General features: G+C 34.8%; 2 protein-coding genes across 2 annotated transcripts; one reads left to right on the top strand and one right to left on the bottom strand.

Annotated features, from left to right (window-relative positions):
* Positions 1-893: 893 nt before the first annotated feature.
* LOC115968515 lies at positions 894-2000 on the bottom strand. Its single transcript, XM_031087922.1, has one exon. It carries the CDS (start codon positions 1998-2000, stop codon positions 894-896), a length of 1107 nt encoding a protein of 368 aa, XP_030943782.1.
* Positions 2001-6262: 4262 nt separating this feature from the next.
* Positions 6263-9812, top strand: LOC115968511. The gene is made up of 6 exons (XM_031087919.1): positions 6263-6728; positions 6916-7013; positions 7868-7892; positions 8458-8578; positions 8671-8805; positions 9069-9812. Exons 1-6 carry the CDS (start codon positions 6263-6265, stop codon positions 9271-9273), a joined length of 1050 nt encoding a protein of 349 aa, XP_030943779.1. The 3' UTR covers positions 9274-9812.
* Positions 9813-19529: the final 9717 nt, after the last annotated feature.

Here is a 19529-nt window from a genome sequence, read left to right as displayed (position 1 = left end):
TTATCTGGATTCGCTTCAATTCCTCTTTGCGAAACCATGAACCCCAGAAACTTTCCCGACGATACTCCGAATGCACACTTACTTGGGTTTAATTTCATCTTATATCACCTAAGTGTTTCAAAGGTTTTCTGTAGATCGTCCAAATGGCTTCCCTCGTTTATGCTCTTCACAAGCATGTCGTCGACATAGACCTCTACATTCCGCCCTATCTGTGGACGAAACATGTAATTAACCAACCTTTGATAAGTTGCCCCTGCGTTTTTTAGACCAAAGAGCATCACCTTATAGCAAAACAAACCTTGACTAGTAATGAAGGAGGTCTTTTCCTGATCAACTTCATCCATCTTTATCTAATTATATCCTGAGAAAGCGTCCATGAAGCTTAACAACTGATGGCCAGCTGTAGAGTTCACCAATTGATCAATGCGTGGCAAAGGATAACTATCCTTAGGGCAAGCCTTGTTCAAATCAGTGAAATCTACGCACATTCTCCACTTGCCATTTGCTTTCTTCACCATCACCACATTGGCTAACCAATCCGGGTAATAGACTTCCTTAATAAACTGTGTTGTGGTCAGTTTCTGAACCTCTTCCTTGATTGTCTTATCCCGTTCAGGAGTGAACACCCTCTTCTTCTGATGAACAGGCTTAGAAAAGGGGTACACATTCAATCGATGAGTGATTACACTTGGATCGATTCTCGGCATATCGTCATGACTCCATGCAAAAACATCGAAACTCTTTCTCAGGAACTGGATGAGGTCTTTTCTTGCCTTCTCCTTCATACCTGTTCCAATTCTGGTGAATTTCTTGGGATCGTCTTCTTGCAAAAGAATATTTTCCAGCACTTCCGTGGGCTCTGCAACAACCCTTCTTTCCTCAATACTCACTGTCTACACCTGCTCGTCCAAAGCCATCATGGCTAAATAACATTCTCTAGCTGCCAATTGATCTCCTTGTACTTGTCCTATCCCGTACTCCGTGGGGAATTTGACTGATAGATGGTAGGTAGATGTTATCGTCTTCCAACTGTTCAGAGTTGGTCTTCCAATAATGGCATTGTATGAGGATGAATAATCTATCACAAGGAAATTGACTTCCCTAGTTATCTGCTGCGGGTATGATCCCACCATTACAGGTAATGTAATGGTGCCTATGGGTTGCACCTTCATTCCTCCGAACCCTATCAATGGTGAGCACACTGGACGAAGTTGATCCCGCCCAAGCCTCATCTGTTGGAAGGCAGAGTACAATATATCTGCTGAGCTTCCATTGTCAAATAACACTTTCCTGGTTGTATAATCTGCAATAAGCAGAGTAATGACAATTGCATCGTCATGCGGGTGATGGATCCTTTCATCATCTTCGTCGGTAAATGAAATAGTCGGCTCGTCCATTGATCTCGTCCTTGGTGATTGTCCAGAGAGTTGGAAGTTTTGCACCACTTTGAGATACGTCTTCTTTGACTTGGAAGATTGCCCCGTCGAGGTTCCTCCTATGATAATCCTTATCTCTCTTAATAGGGGCCAGGACGATTCCTCCATTTTTCCCTTCAACTTCTCATCTTTATGATCCCTTCCAACGAAGTGCCTTAGCTTTTCTTGTCTAATAAGATTCTCAATTTGCTGCTTTAGGTCATCACATTCATCCGTGTCATGCCCATGGTCCCTATGGAAGCGAAAATATTTATTCTTATTGCGCTTATTAGGATCTCCTTTCATCTTCTCTGGCCATTGTAGAGAAGGGTCATCTTTGATTTGCATGAGCACCTGATCAAGTGGAGCGTTTAGAGGCGTGTAGTTCTGACTTCTTCCTAAGGGACCCGTCTTCCTATTATCTCGTTCCTTCTTATCTTCCATTTGTCCCTTCTTTGGACGAGGGCCTTGTTCTAAGTGGCGTGCTGGGTGTGCTTCCATCCTTTCAGCTTTCTTCCTTTTCTTGGCTATGATCTCATCTTCTGCATTTATAAAGTTCTGAGCCGAATAGACGAGCTCAGCCATGGATTAAGGCTCCTTCTCATATAGCTTGTAGATAAATAGATCAAAATTAATCCCATTATGGAAGGCCGCCAATAGAAGCTTGTCGTCTACCTCATCCATACTCAGGGCTTCTCTGTTGAAGCGAGTTATGAATAACCACAGGCTTTCATTCTCCCCTTGCTCTATGGTCAACAAGTTGGACGAGGAACGCTTGTGTCTCTTCCCCCGAATGAAATTGTTAACAAACAACTTGCTCAACTCTTCGAAAGAACTTACAAAATTTGGGGGTATTTTGTTGAACCAGACTCGTGCCGGACCTTTAAGGGTGGTAGGGAAGGCTCTACACATGATTTCATCAAGGGACCCCTTGAAGGTGCATCGTCGTCTTGAAAGTAGCAATGTGATCAAATGGGTCACGCATTCCGTCATAAGAATCCAAGGAAGACATCTTGAACTTTTATTGGTAGAAGGTGACCGTTGATGGAAGCCGTAAAGGGAGAATCAGTTCTATTGACCAAATCTTCTATAGGATTCATCTTCCTCATGTTCTCTTTCATTTCCTCCATGACTTTCTTCATTTGGTCCATCTCTTCTTTCAAGTGTGGTACCGTTCGTGAAGTGGTGCCTCTTAACTGACTTCCAATTTCAGTATTTTCTCTATCACCATGACCCTGTGTTTGTCCTCCTCCTTCACGTTCCTCACATGTCTGCCTTCTCTGATTAATCTTCATTCTTAACTCTTGGTTTTGGCGAGTCAACTCTGCCATTGCAGCCGCCATAGATTGCACATGTTGGACAGACGATGTCTGTATGACTGGTGCAGATTGGCGATCGCGTTGGGGATCGCTTGAAGCGCCTCTGCTTCCTTGATGGCCTGGGCTAGTAGCCCTCAATCTGGTCCTAACCATCCAACCTTTTGTCATAGAAAAGAAAACTGCAAAACAATCTCTTTCCCACAAACGGCGCCAACTGATATCACTTAAAATCAGTAGGTTGAACGCTCTGGCTTCGGTGGGCTACTAAACTGTGGAAGGCCTACAAAAGTAAACATGCTATCAAAAGGGAACTGGAGAAGACTGGCCAAACACCCTCCGATGGCAAAGTTAGTCTCTCATAGGAATGGAATTCCAACTTTTTGGGAGTCAAGTCTCAAAATGTTCTTACCTTCATTCGATTCAAACCGGTCCTTTATATAGAGACCCTGGGGATGGTTATTTGTCCAATAACTTCCCCAAGATTTGTGGAAGCTAACGAGTTCGGAGATAACTTCCTCAACGGCTACTAAAGTTGTAACCGCTAATGGAAGTTAACTCATTCGAGGAATTCATGGCAATAGCTATGGGTTTAGTAACCGTTCCAAAGAGTCGAAAGTTTCCTAAGTGTTGGGTGTTCGTCCGTCCATTGTATGACGATTTGGTCGTCCCCGGACATTTGATAATTGTCCATGGACGACCTTTATGGACGAGTTTATCGTCCATGGGAGACTTCATTGTTCAAGAGCGATGTTATCATCCATGAACATCTTTTCTTCTTCTTGAGTGATTCTTGACCTTGCTTGCTCTATTGGCTCTGGACGATCCTTATGGATGAATTGGAGTTGGACTAAGTTTTCACTATCCCATCAATTATGTCATCAATAAATTTTTTAAATTGCAAGTTTTTGAAATTTAAAATTATGCATAAAATATAAACTCACAGATCATATAGTAAATAATATTCAATTAACACAAAATTTGACATGTATATTAAGAACGTAAAGAACATATAATTTAACGGTTAGATTTTCAAAATATGTAGTAATATTTATTTTACTAAGTAAAGTTGTAGCCTTAGGCTACAACCAATTTAGTAGTTGAATTTTGTCATTTGTAACTAAGAGCTCAGTGGCGAGTAGAGGCGTAGAGGGGATCGATACAGTAATAACTAAGGGGTTATTTGGATTAAGGGAGGAGGGAGGGGAAGTAGAGTAGAGTAATGTAGAATTGGTACAAAATTAGCCTATTTTTAGTCAACTCTATTCTACTCCCCTCTACTCCTCCTCCTCCCTCAATCCTAGGAGTGGCAAAATAAGCCCAAACCCATTTGCCCGCCCAAACTTACCCACTCTAATTAAACCCAAACCCACCCAATTATTAGTTGGGCTAAATGGACATCAACCCAATTAGACCCAGTAAATATTGGGTTTTAACTAAGAACCCATTTAACCCAAAAACAATATATCCAAATTTAACCTAGTCTTACCAAAAAAAAAAAAAAAAAAAAAAAAAAGAAGAAAAACAAAAAAAGAAACTCAGCCCTCAGACGTTTAAGGCTTTCACGAGGGATTTCATTTTTCCCTCATTTTCTCAGAACTCGATGATGCTGATGTCGACAACGGCAACGACGACGGAGAACATATCGGTGACGTTGAGTCAAGGAGGGAAGTTTATTCAAGCTCATCTTCCTATGATCGATGGAAAAGATCCTCTCTGTCTCGTCTTCCTCGACCTCGTCCGACTTGTCTCGGATGATTTCGGGATCCACGGCGGCCTCGTCGTCGATGTCATCATCGTCTATGAAGTTCTCAGAAGTGCGAGGGATCTGATCGGTGTTGAATCCAGCGGAGGTCGGTGATTCCAGCGTTGAAATAGGCGCTGGATTCTCTCTGGAGTTCTCTCCGTCTTCTCCTCCGACCATTAACTATTTCTCTCTCTTTTAATTTTGCTTCGATTTAATGCTTAATTTGGTTTAGTGATTATTGATTACTTAGCTAAAACTGGAAAAAAAAAAAAAAAAAAAAACAGCTAATTAGGTATAATAGTGTGTTATGAAGTATATTTAATTAATGGTAATGGTGAATGAGAATTGACAAATCGTTTTGATTTATTGCTTAATTGGTTTATAATTAGTAATTATTTTGTTTTTAATAGAAATTTGATTGCTTTATGTCACTTAGCAAACGCTGGAAAAAAATAAATAAATAAACGGTGAATTGGGAATAATAGAGTGCTTTGGTCATTTTTACTTTAGTGGCATTTTGGTAATTTTGATAATTGGGTAATTGGGTGGGTTGAGGTTTACCCATAATAATTGGGTTGGGTTGGATTTGGGTTAGAAACAATTAGTTAAATAAGTTTTAATGGATAAATAGATTTTATAAGCCCAACCCAATTATACCCATCCCAAACCTATCCAAAACCACCCATTTGCTACCCCTTTCCTTTATTCTCAATCCAAAAAGACAATAATCTTGAGTCAATCCAAACAAGCCCCAAGATTATTGTCTTTTTGAATTGAGAATAAAGGAATAGGCAAGCTTCCAAAATCAACAACGACTCAAAGCCCAATTGCATGCCCTATATTTCTTATTTATTTATTTATTTTTGAAAAAACAATTCCATGCCTTATCACAGTATCTCCGTGTCCAAATCCCCAACAATCCCTAATATATTTATTTTGGGTAAGTGATTTTTTTTTTACAAGTGGCCATAAAAGGAAAAAAAAAAAAAAGAGAGGCTACAATCATCAATAGAAATGACATGTCCTATTAGGTGCAATGCATTAACAATTCACGTGATTAATTAAATTGAAGAAACAAAAAACAAATCTTATCTTTTAATGGTAATAGTCAATTCCGCTTAGACTTTTATCCATTCTTATTCGATCATGGTGGGAGAGTTAGTCAAAATAAAAAAATTTACATTGGATTTAGGGATAATCACGTTCAAACTATGACCTTCACCATATAACACTCCAAACGTTGTCGGTAAAATAAATAAATAAAAGATATTAAAAAATAAATAAAAATTTGTGCTCACCGAAAAGTGAGGGGGTAAAATCGCAAATCAAGCCAAAATATTCGCCTAAACCATTAAATAAATAATTATATAAATAAATTTTTTTTTTTTTGGGTTAAAAGTGAAAGACAGTGACAAATTGATTAGTAAGAGATTTGGAGTGGAGGGTCCTTGCATTTCATGCCTTTTTTTTTTTTTTTTTTTTTCTTCATGTTCTTCTTTCCTATTTATTCGGAGAGTTTTAGGTTTTGGTGACGGTTGGGTTTGCACTGCATCTTTAGTTTCCTCATCGATTCCAATCTCCCATATATATAAACAAATTATTAAACACAAATCTTTGGGTATTTTTGGTTTCTAAATAATCATAATAGTAGCATTAGGAAGAGTATTTTTTTTTTTTTTTTTTTTTTGGGGTGGGTTGTGTCCGGTATGTTAAGGTGGATCATAAAAGGGCAGAGGCAGAGGGAGACGCATTGGTTGTTGTTGTTTTTTGCTCAACAATCACACATGGCTACTTGCTCTACTAGTAGTAGTAGTTGTAGTAATTATTCTAGTATATTTCGAGATGATCCCATGAATTTGTTCTTGTCTAAGAAGGGTTTGTCAGGTAATCTCAAACTCAGATGTTCTTTAAGGTTTGATGCTGCTGACGATGATGATGATGATAACAACAACATTGATCACCCTTTTCACAAGGGTATAGGATTAGGAATCAGAAAAGGGAAAGGAAATCCAAAGGCAATAATTAGAAACCCAGCATTGGTGGCTCCTCTTCCTCTTCCAATTCCACCTCCTCCGCAGCCATTGCAGTTGCTTAGTGTCTTTGATTTGGACACTGCCACTGCCACTGCCCCTTTAAGCCAAACTCAAATTCAAACCCCACAAGAATCCTCGTCGCGCCGTGGATCCCCTCTTGGGTTCCCTGACCGTCCTCTGCCTGATAAGGTGGTTGTTGCTGTTGATGTTGATGAGGGTATGTTCTTTTTCTCTTTATTTTCTTTGTGTAAGTAATTTTTGCAACATGTTTATTAAATTTATAATGTATTGGTTGACCATTTATCTGGGTACTCTTAAGTTACCAACACAGAGCATATTTTTGTTCTCTCATTTTATGACTTGTGTATAATTATATGTTTGCTATTTGCTTTGTTGATAAGCAGTTTTGGGGAACTTTGTGTCGGCTCTGAACAGATTTATAGCGGATCGTTACTCTTCAAATCATTCTGTTTCCGAGTATCATGTCTATGAGTTCTTCAAGGTATTACTGTTTGATTGTCATCTTCATTCCAATTGCTATATTGATACAATAATATATGATATTTCCTGTTATGTCTTTGTCCTCTAAAGAATGCTCCATATTATATATGTATATCCCTCAACACATTGACCACTTCCTACACGTTAGCTGCATAATTTTTATTTGATATTTTATCATCAATAATATTAATGCCCTTGAGGCAAAGCTATAAACTATTATGTGGGCTTTACACATTAGTTGTTACTCGTTTGTTATAACTTGCTTCCTTTTGTGTCATGAATAGTTGAGTACCTCTGTGAGTTCCTGAAATTGTGAATTATTTTGCTTAGTTCAAGTAAAAATGCTTATAACCTTCTTGATTTGATTGTGTCATGCGTTACGACTACTTACATCATTGATGTAATATAACTGGACCTGTTTTGTGCTGGACTACTTGTGAGAGTTGAACTCCTCTGGCTCTGTGTGTGCTGGGATTAGATATGTATTATAAGTTATGCCCTTAAATTGTACAAGAGAGCTTGTCATGGATTTTGTGGTAATGTTGGCATTAAAAAATTTATTTTTTATTGTTAAGTTATCCATGTAATGTGGGTCTTGAACCCAAGACTTTACTCTTCAGCTCATTCTTAAGGGAGAAGGAAGGGTCTTGAGCCCATTGGCATTACAACTTATAAATGCTGAATACTTAAGTCTATGTGTTCCACAATTGTTACCAGCAATGTGACTTAAATATAATTTTATCATTAACCACCCCCCCCCCCCCTCTTTTCCTCCGCTTTCACCCAGTTCTATGGTTGGAAAAATGTGTGCATTTTTCTTTATGTATTCTGATGCATCCTTCATTTCTGTTACAGATATGGAATTGTTCGCGTGATGAAGGTGCTGCAAAATATGACCATTGGATTGACTGATTTGCATCATTTGACTATTTTTTAACTTTCATTTGCCTTTCTTAATTTTTAAAATATGCAACTTGAGTTTGAAGTTTTTCTAAACAATTTATGTGATGACATTATTTGGTTTTACTAGTCTTGCTCTTTTGACTCTTATCAAGTTCATTGAATGAAGTGTTTTGTGTGTTTTGGGTGATGTTTATCTTGGACGAAGGGTTCTCTTAAACTTTTTAATCAGTTTTAATAATGACCTTTTGAAACTGTTGGTTGATTCTTTATGGATTTCTATATGGACATACTGAGAAATATAAATGGGAATGCATGGACCTCTTAGATAAAATGAGAAGGGTTTTTTTTTAATTAAAATGGTTTGATGTCCATGGTGTGCTTTGCAGGGCACTTATTTGACTAATGTTTAAAAAATGGTTTGAGATGAATTGTCTAGCTTACTGACTTCATCTTGTTATAAGTATGAGATATTTCTGCATCAGAAATTCAGAATCGGTGCTATACTCATTGAAATTGTGCTAAAAATCTACTTATGGTGACAGCTGATATTCGTGTCCATGAGTTCTTCAAAACCTCATACTTCAAGATGGGGATCCAACCTCTTCCAGGTGCTCGGAGGGCACTTCATAAGTTATCAAGATTTTGCAACCTATCAGTTGTGACGTCTGTATTATTAGTCAAATTTCTTTCAGCATGCATGATTATTTAAACTGATGATTAACTAGAATTTTGGGCATGTACATATGCATTACCAGGTCTCGGCAGAATGCAATCAAGGACCACACAATTGATTGGATTGAGAAGCATTTTCCAGGACTGTTTCAGGAGATTCAATTTGGCAACCACTTTGCTTTGGATGGAGAGTCTAGGCCTAAGTCAGAAATATGCAGGTATGTCCACGAACTACTGTATTGTATCTCAATGCCTGTAATTTGTAATTTTCAACCATCTTATGTATTCTCAACTTTTTTTTAACTAGTTCTTTAAACCTTCAATTTCAATAGTCTGTTCAAGTACAGTGTAATGTCTTGTAATGATGCTATACTAGCATGTTGTTAGCTCCTTTGCGGACCATCACTTGTCGGTCTGTGTACACCTCTTGATTTTTAGAGACTTACTGCAGAAACATTTTGTCTTGACTTGTATTTGGCAGGTCCTTAGGAGCTAAGGTTCTGATTGATGATAATCCAAAATACGCTATTGAGTGTGCTGAAGCTGGAATCAAGGTTCTACTTTTTGATTATGAGAACTCATATCCTTGGTGCAAGATAGAGTCTGTCAATCAACATCCTCTGGTGACAAAGGTTTATAATTGGGAAGAAGTGGAGCAACAGCTAATCTCTTGGATTGTGTCCTAGTTTTATAATCCTATCACCGAAATTCACAAAACATCTTCCCCTCATAAAGATATGGTACTGATTGATGGATTCTAGAAAAATAAACTCAGAAACATTAGTCTTTGGTGGAGGAGCAGAAAGCAGATGAAACAAACGGTTGGGGGATCTTAGCTGTTAGAAAATTTGTAAAGATAAAGTGAACACAGTTCTATTTCCCCCCTTCTTGAGCCACATAGATAAAAATTGGATTTCATGTAAAATTTTGGGTTTCAGATTGTTAGATGTGATGGAGACATTAATGTCAGTGCAGTTAAAATCATTTGCAGGCTGTCTCCATCATTTTAGTGTCTGTTTTGGTCATGTAGCTCATGGTTATTGTTGGTTATTGGAGTTTAGGCACAAGGGTGCGATTGTTTAAGCTTATGAGCTGGTCTAATTTTTAAGCCAGTTTATGTATAGCTTACATAAAGCATCATTTTTTTTTTTTAATAGTAAGTTTGTACTTGTACCGGATTTATTTTTTGAACCAAATAAATCAATCTCAGCACTAAATTATGCAAGGTGTATCATTTCCTATTACATCATAAAAGTTCAAGCATGGTTATAGGGATCTTAAATGTTGCAAAGTAGTTCACTAGTAAAATCCCAAGAATTGGTCCAAAAAAAGAAGGGTTCACATGTTACAAGTTAGGTACAAATAAATATTCATTATTCACTAGAAGAAGTTTCATAACTGTGAAGGAGTAAAGCAACAGCTATTCTCTTCGATTGTTTCTTAGTTATATCACCAAAATTTACAGGACAGCATCACTTCAGTGAGATTTGATACTGAATATAATGGACGCTACTGATAGATGAGCCAAACAAGGGTTGTGGGTATGAACTGTAAGAAAATTTGTAAAGATGAAATGAACATTGCTCTGTTTTTCCCCTTCTCGAGCCACACAGAGAACTTGGCTTTCAAGTAATTGGGTTTCAGATTGTTTGATTTCATGAAGACATTCATGTATTTGTGCAGTTAAATGGATAGAATTTACTTTCAATCTGGTTTGAAAGAAAATTCCTCCAACTACTAGGTGGTGGTTAGAATGATAATCTATGTAACTTTTAAAAGTGAGCATTTATTTAAGCTTAAAAGTGGGGTTATTTTATTTTATTTTTTATTTAAAGCTAACTTATGTATAGTTATTTAAAGTCTGTTTTTTAGAGATAAAAACTATATGCTTACACTTCTACTCAATATAATTTTAATGAAAAAGTTAATGAATAATCTAAGGGTATTGGTTTAAGAAATTTTTTTAGAAATTTTTTATGAAAAAATTAAACAAAAAATGACAACTTTTAGCTACAAAATTGATTGTAGCCTTAGGATCTGTTTAGATATCACTTATTTTGCTGAAACTGAAAACTTATTGTTGAAAGTACTGTAGATGCAGGTAAAAGGTAACCGAAATAATATAGTGAGACCCATGAATAGTACCAAAAAGTACAATGAGGCCATAAATAGTAGCAAAAATAAGACTCATGAATATGATCAAAAAGTACAGTAAAACCTATAAATAATAGCAAAAATAAACTGAATAGTGAAATAATTTATAATTTTCATCTGTATCTAAATAGAGACTTAGCATGCCTTTTCATGCCTCATTCCTTAATTGGAAATGATCAGGAATGTGGAAGATGAGCGATGCATAGGCCAAGACAGATCAATCGAGGTCATCAAGAGTAAACATAAACCAACATCAGCATTAATTACCTTGCTGCCTTGGAGGCTACGCTTCGTTTCAACGTGAGTATGGATTTCAAGTGATTATCAACGTATATGCGTAATGTGTTCATCAATTGCGCGCAGACTTTGACATTTGGAACTCATGGAAATTAAAATACATGCACTTGTTATGACGTAAAGCCGCGTGGGAACCATGCATGAACAACAACACTTAGGTAGATTATCAAGATTCAAGAGCAGCTGCTTCATTCTTATCACAATTCACTGATTATTGGTTACTTTTCTATATCAATAATAGATGTTAGGTCACAGGTGATTGGTTTTTTTTTTTTTTTCAAATCAATAAGAGTTCTTCATTAATTGTTTACGTGAAGATTATTAGGTGGTTAGGTATCCAGAGTTATTATCTCATTTTATTGTTATTATTTTGAAGATGAGGGCAAGCAGAATTTGAAGTTTTTAGAATCCTATCTTTTTCTTTCATATTGAAGGTTAATTTTGACAAATTCACTATTAATTAAATCTTTTTCTTATATCCTTCACACGTGCAAAATTTTTAGAAAATTAAAGATTACTAGTTATGTCATCAATAAATCATTTAAATTGCAAATTTTTGTAGTGTAAAATTGTGCATAAAATATAAACTTATAAATCATATAGTAAATAATATTTGATTGATACAAAATTTAACATGTGTATTAAGAGTGTAAAAAATATACAATTCAACGGTTAGATTATCAAAATATGAAGTAAACATACACACCAACATCAGCATTACCTTGTTGCCTTCGAGGCAACGCTTCGTTTCAACGTTGGTATGGATTTCAAGTGATTATCAACGTATATGCATAATGTGTTAATCAATTGCGCGCAGACATTGACATTTGGAACTCATGGAAATTAAAATAAATGCACTTGTTATGACCCAAAGCTGCGTGGAAACCATGCATATGAACAACAACACTTGGGTAGATTATCAAGATTCAAGAGTAGCTGCTTCATTCTTATCACAATTCACTGATTATATATTGGTTACTTTTCTATATCAATAATTGATGTTAGGTCATAGGTGATTGGTGATTGGTTTTTTTTTTATCAATAAGAGTTCTTCATTAATTGTTTACGTGAAGATTATTAGGTGATTAGGTTTCCAGAGTTATTATTTTGAAGACGAGGGCAAGCAGAATTAGAAGTTTTTAGAATCGTATCTTTTTCTCTCATATTCTAAGAAGTTGGCCATCGACATTGTTAAGTTGCATGTATAACTCAGCCTGATAAGGTCGGGCCATATCAACATGGCAATATATATTACTTGGAAATTCTTCAATGGAAGTGGTGTTCATATGGGAACTGAATAAAAATATGATGAATGAGTAATTTTTTATATATTACTATATATGTATGTTCTTACTATGCATAATAATATAAAAAAATTTAATCAACTATTTAAAATTTTATTCTAAAATAATGTATAAAAAATAAGTTTATGAATCAAATAATAAATGACATCTGATTGACACAAAATTTGACATGCACGTTAAGAATATAAATAATATGCGATCCAATGGTTAGATTTCAAAATATGTAGTTATGTTATTTTTTTTAGTGAGAGTTGTAGTCATTGAGTACAATTGAATTGTAATCAAACTTGGTCCTAAAAGAATTGCACTTTATTATAGTTGGTACAATGTCTGCATATCGATCTAAGTGTTTTATAATGTTTTTCAGAAGCGTTTTATAATGCTCATTTAGAGATTTTTTATAAGGTCGGTCCATATCAATGTGAAAATATATATATAACATGCAAATTCTTCAATGGAAGTGGTGTTCATATGGGGGCTGAAAAAAAAATGATAAATGAGTAATTTTGTAGTAATATAAAAAAGCAAGATAAAAAAAAAAAAAAAAAGCAAGTATTTAAAATATAAATCAAGTATTTTATAACTCTAATATCATATGTGTACTACAAAAAAAATTTATTAAACTTGACAAATTGGCTAAATATTGATAATAATTTAAAAAAGAAAAAAGAAAAAAAGAATTGATATGGGCGACCAGGCCGTAGCAAGTCATAAAGGCTTCGATGACTCAAGTTAACTAATCTTTTTTCAGCAAAATCTAGACATTAGAGAAATACTAAAATATAAAATAATGCAATAGTTAAAGTATCTTATATTAGATTAAAGATCACAAAGCATAACAACTAAAACCCTTATTTGTTTACTATTTATTACTCGAGATAATTGTTAGGGTGTGTTTTCAACAATTAATATATACAACTCATATTGATAATGAGATTGTGACAGTATTTGAATAAAGATAAATAAGCTTAAATTACTATATATATATATATATATATATAAATATATATAATTGAGATTTGAGGTGTTATAATTAGGGATAACAAATTTTCTCCGCCCCATCGTGCTTTGCCGAGCATGAGTGTTCCTCGCTGGGGCAAGATTTTTTCCCCGCACCTCGAGGCAGGATGGGAATGGTTTTAAAAGTTTTTAGCCCTACCTTGTTCTACTCTATTAGTGTTAAAGACTTAGTTTATATTACTAAACATATAAATGCATGAATATTAAGACTTTTTGTTTTATTATGATATTGTTTTGTTGAATATTTTGGATAATATTAATCATTTGTTACTAAAATCAGTTTGATGTAATAAATTTAATTACAATTTCAAGTATATTTATATTAACAAAACAAGTTTTATTAAAAAATAAATAAATTGTCATAGGTGTGGGGAAAGATGTGACAGATTTACACGAATTAAAGTTTTGCAGGGTAGGGCATGAAGTCCCAAAGGGTGGGGATGGAGCAAGACAGTTTGCTTCGCATTGTGGAGCAGGGCAAAGATGGGAAAAGAAAAAAACATGTGGGACGAAGGTGGCCCTACCCGCCATCCCATTAACATCCCTATAATGTCTAGCTAATAGCTTAGGTCCCATTTCATATGTATAAGACCTTTTTTTGGGGGGGGGGGGGGGGGGTGGTGGAAGTATACCCGATAAGGACTTATTTTTTAAAAAGAATTATATTACTTAAGGTTTTTTTTTTTTTTTTAATTACAATTTTTTAAAAGTATAGTAAAGCTGTTTTAAAGATGAAGAAGATGAAGAAGGATGGCCCCCCATCTTGTCACTTAGGAAGAAGACTTGAAACTTTTTTTTTTTTTTTTTACCTCCAATAAAAAGAAACCACCTGTAACTCTAGTAGAAATATATGAAGATAAAAAATAATTGGTTAATCGTTAGAAAGTTAAGGAATTACTCCATTGCTTTGTGACAGTGGCATGTAATAAACAATGAAACTTCTTTTTAATGTTTTGAAACTTTTATTAATTGAATTCTAATATTTATTTTTCTGTAAAAAGAAATTAAAAAAAGAAGAAGAAGAAGAAGATAATACTATTGTTAAATAATATATGTATACGATCTCATTACTAAAAGGAAAAAAAATGAATAGTTATATATATATATATATATATATATACACACACAGTATGCCTGCAATATGATTTAACATATATTATTTTCTCATATATATATATATGTGTGTGTGTGTAGGGATGAAAGGCCCAGATAAGGATATTGGGCCGTGGGCCACACCCTAGGACGTCAAAGAGCTCGAGGACAGATAAGTTTTAGTAAAGGTAAGTAAGTTATTAGGCCGAGGGAGAGGTCCGGTCATAATAAATAGGTGACATTGTTCGAGGAGCCACCCTTCCTCGGCCAACAGAGTAGCAGCCCGAAATCTGACCACCCATTAAGTACTGAGCAATGGGTAACTGTGCTTGGGAGGATAAGCTTCAGAGAGAAGTGAATCAACAAAGAATTAAGAAATATCTAAGAAGAAAGCTGCTACCACCGCATTGAATGCTCTACACCTAACCAACTGGCCGCATTAATGTGAAGGTGATACTTGAACAATGACTTTTAGACTCACAGCTATCCACAAAGACTTCAGGAAGATGTTGATGGGACAAGTATCAAGGAGATTAGCAATCTGATCTATACATGGATGACTAAGATGAAAGAAGGAAAGGGGGTATAAAAGGAGGAGGATTCCATTATAGGGGGATCATCAGAAAACCAAAAAAGAAATTATTGTATAACCAAGAACTGGAATATTTGTATAAATCTGAGAGAAATATAGAAGAACATACTATCCGAACTTGACAAAGGAGTATTTTTTTTTTTTTTTTCAAACTGTTTGTCTTATTCATTCTTATACCAATTATCCTACTATGATCTATACTTTAACACATTGAACGTTCATTAACAAGCTCACTCTCTAACAAATTTATTGTTTTGGGCTTATTAGGCCACTGTCCAAATCTCTTGGGCTGTTGATCAAAACGTGTCCTTACAATATATATATATATATATATATATAACAAAATTATTTACACAAAATTAGTCATTACATAACTCAAAATATATTTGTTTGTTCATTTAGTTGCAAACTGTGAATTATCTTTTAAATCATGTTAATAATAAGTAATATTCTTCTAATCAAGATTTTTTTCTAAAATAATTTAAAATTTTCATAGTTAGAAACTTAAAGTATATTAATAATTAAAAAAAAAAAATTGAGTAGGTTGAAATTAACTTAACTGGTAAAGTCTTTTGTCATCAAATAAATAATTTGAGTTCAAATCTTGCCTACAACAAAAACTAATTGATATTTTGGCTAATGGTAAATAGAAATCATTATAGAACAAATGTCTTAGATTCAATTTTGTTGTATCAATAAAAAATTATTTTAAAAATTAGGAAACATATACAATATAATCAATGTTAAATAATAAATGTCTTTTTATATGCTTTAACATATAAGTACAAGTCAATATAAGAAATATATTAGAATAGAAAAACTATGAAATAATTAATAAATGACAAATGTAATAAGAATTTATAGCTCATAATCATGAAATCCATAATTGTCATTTCTTCTAAAAATCATATAAAATAAAATAAAATAAAATAAAACGTATTGTCCATGTAGGGATAAAGGCCCAGGATAATATGTTGGGCCTTGGGCTTTTGTCCGAGGACGCTGAATGGTCCAAGGAGGGGCAAATAGTCATTTAGGGTCTCAATTTAAAGTTTCATGAGTAAGGAACGAATGAAAGGTAGTCCAAGGAGGAGTTACTCCTCGGATGTGGTGTGTGCAGCTCAAATATGTATTCCAGCAAGTAGAATGACCCTCCAAGAAGCTGCAACGATAAGAACATGCTTCATGAACATACAAAAAGGAAGAAAGCCCAAAAATATCTAGGGGAAAGCTCCTGCCACCGCATTAAATGTATAGCAGCTACTTTTTTTGCCGCATTTATGCGGAGAAGACCTCTGAACAGTGTTACCTTGGCTACCACAACTCACAAAAAACTAAAGAAGGTTTCTGATGGAACAGGTACTCAAGTGGAGGCTCAGATGATCAACAAATGTAGAATCAAGATGTTCCAAAGGGAGCTATATAATGTGAGAGACCCTCCCTGAGAAAAGACGGGGGGAGAGAGAAATAAGACTGTAGCAATCTAAATCGTCTTTGTATTCAATTGTGATCAATATATACAAGTGTGACCTCCTCGAACTAAAAGTCTATAGATATCAGAATCTCTTATTTTTTGTTTGATTGCCCTTCAATTCAGTACTGGTCATTGTTCAACTCATTAGGGCCTAATTTTTTGACCCACTCTCTACAAATTTATTGTATTGGGCTCATTGAGCCAATATCCCATACATTTTGGGTTTGGACTGTAAATCGAGACCCTACAGTCCATATCTCTAATTTTTCAAATGCAAAATAACAAAGTAAAAGTTTTCTCTTTGGAAATAAAGAAATTAAGTTTCTATTAATGAGAATTACTAGCCTATTTCTAGTAACATACATCATGAATATGTTATATTTGGTTTTTAGTTCAATGAGCTACTTATGGTATAAGTGTAATAAGAGGGAAAATGATGCATTAGTTATTTATTTAAACTTACTTATTTTTAGGCAAACATACACTTTGATTTGATGAACTAGGCACGTTGTAAGAGTAATATGGGGGTTGTGGAAGGCTTGTGAAGATTCACTCTCATCAAGCTTCTAATAAAAGCTATTGCAGACCAGATTCCTGGTCCTACAGATATTATTCAAGTCTATAGAGATTGAAGAAACACATATAAAGATGATAAAACTAACGCAACTAGGATCAACAACTAAGAAATTGAAGAAACTTGCTGGCATTAATTGATGAACATGGTACAAGTGTTGAAGGCTAAATTAAACCACTCTACTTGCATTAAAGTATATGAATGATAAGAACTACACTACTCCTAGAATAAAAGAAGACATATTGCCGAAGTGTTGATGTTGAATCATTGTGTCCTTCATGAGTAACCCTCCTTTTATAGACAAAAGGGTAATTCTTTCCCACAAAGCACGGGCTAGAGGGCTCTGTCTTTTTAAAAGCTCTAGGAAGATTGGTTTGAAAGAGTAGAGAATGGGATCAAGGTGTGCCTGCATTAACATTGTATACATGAGAGTTTGATGTGGGTGCTTTTGTGATCAAAGACAAAAGGCAAATGGGGAAAGGACTACAAGTTGTTAGGAGGACAAAAGAAGGGTTGATTCCCTTGTTTTCTTGTTACTTTTGATCTATTGGTACCTTCGTAACACATATTCCCCCCTTTTATAATGGTCTAAGAATATGTTCTTTTTCAAGGAATTACTCTCCCAAAGTTGTTTGAGAATTTAAATTGTATATATGGGGCCATGAGTTTTTTTTTTTTTTTTTCCTTGGTTTTTACGATTTAAGCATTATTTATTGGGTTTGGTAATTAGAAAAATGAAAGTGGTTTTTTAGTGTTAGCACATATGTGAATAGTTTTGGATATGAGAGTAATCATGTACATAGGGGGAGAGTTAGTATAAGAGATTTTTGTTAGAGGGAGTGTCTTTTCTTTTTGAGGGATGTAGTGAGGTTATTTTTTTTTTTTTTTTTTTTTTTTTTTTTTTTTTTTTTTTTTTTTTACATTTACCTCATGTATACCAGTCTTGTGACCATTTGACATACATTGTACTTATCTTTGGATCTATACATGTTGATGTATGTTATTCACCTATCTTTACATGTGTTGTTTCTTTTCTCTCTTTATGCACATGATTCTTATTATTTGTATAAAATCTTTTATTTCTGTTTCATATTAAGATGCCTTGAAGAGTTTTGTTTAAAGTGTTTCAGAAATACAAGTTGTCAAAATCTTCTTACCATGAACTCTCTTCTTGCAAAGTTTTTCAAGAGTTTGTGTTAGGATAGATTTTATTGTATTCAACAAGTGAATATGAGTTGAGTGATTTATGACTTCTCTCATATGTTTATTTGTTTGTTGTGGTTTTGTCACGGATTGCCAAAGGGAGAGATTGTTAGGACTGAAAGCTCGAAAATGTGTTAAAAATACAAGAGCTGTTTAAATCCCAAATTAAAATATTACGGCTAGATTGCTTTTACTCTAGTTTATCTAAGTGCAGATACAAGAGTAAATGAAACGCAATCAACTGATACTACTCTAGTGCATAAACATGAATAACAAACAATAAAAGTAAAGCACAAGAGTAAGGGAAGAGAGATGCAAATACAAGATAAACACGACTATGTATTATCAAAGAGAAAATCGAAGAACTCGGTGAAAAACCTCTCCGCTGCCCTCCAAGCAGTAAATCGACCCATTATATAATAAGTTGGGATACACGAATAGAAAGAGACCCTCTAAACCTAATCTACCCAATGTACCTAAGCCCTCCAAGCTTCTACTCTAATAAGACTTCTTGAAACCGTGTCTCATCTAGCTTTCCGGATCCCGCAATATGCTCGATTGCATCCGCCAAGCCTCACTGGCTTCTTTCGGAAAATCCCCAAAACTTTCCAAAATACTCTCTACACTCTGAATAGGTGTGAGTTGTGTTTGTGTACAAATCTCCTCTCAAGGTATGACAATGGGAGAGGGAAGGAGAAGAGGTTAGAATGATTTCTCACTAAGGATGAGTAGCTCTCTCTCTAAAAGATGGGTGTGTGTGTTGTAGAAAATCCATCTAGGATTTTTCTCTCTGAATGGCCTCCTTTACATTTATGGGTAATGAGGGTACATATAGTATGGGTGAAGGGTACAAAAGTCACACTTAAAAATCCTCCAGGCAGAAAGTCTCGCGAGTATCTCGCAAGAAGGCCTTACCCACGAAATACTCGCGAAATTGACAGTTTGGCACGACTCTTCAGCTTCTAGTCATGTGCTTCTCACATGCCCTTTTCGCGGGAACCCTTCTTGCTAACTTCTCGAGAGCTAGTTGCAAAATGCACTAATTTTCAATTAAGCTTGAGTCTACACCAACTTAATACTAAACCTAATACAATAAAATCCCACAAAATACAAGGAATAAAATTAAAGCAATTACAACATTTTTTGTCATGAAATAAAACTAACATAAAATATAGTTGTAAATCACAACTTTACAAGGACATATATGAATCATGTTAAAGAACATATGTCAA

The sequence above is a fragment of the Quercus lobata genome, chromosome 11 (genome assembly GCF_001633185.2).
Source record: "Quercus lobata isolate SW786 chromosome 11, ValleyOak3.0 Primary Assembly, whole genome shotgun sequence".
Classification (NCBI taxonomy): domain Eukaryota; kingdom Viridiplantae; phylum Streptophyta; class Magnoliopsida; order Fagales; family Fagaceae; genus Quercus; species Quercus lobata.
The sequence above is the reverse complement of the archived record's forward strand: the minus strand, read 5'-3'. Positions and strand labels throughout refer to the sequence as shown.

Excerpts from the sequence above, each read along its gene's own strand:
- LOC115968515 (XM_031087922.1), bottom strand. The coding sequence starts at position 2,000 with ATGGCTGAGCTCGTCTATTCGGCTCAGAACTTTATAAATGCAGAAGAT.
- LOC115968511 (XM_031087919.1), top strand. The coding sequence starts at position 6,263 with ATGGCTACTTGCTCTACTAGTAGTAGTAGTTGTAGTAATTATTCTAGT. Across the intron at positions 6,729-6,915 it reads TGCTGTTGATGTTGATGAGG|TTTTGGGGAACTTTGTGTCG; the intron begins GTATGTTCTTTT and ends GTTGATAAGCAG. Across the intron at positions 7,014-7,867 it reads ATGTCTATGAGTTCTTCAAG|ATATGGAATTGTTCGCGTGA; the intron begins GTATTACTGTTT and ends TTTCTGTTACAG.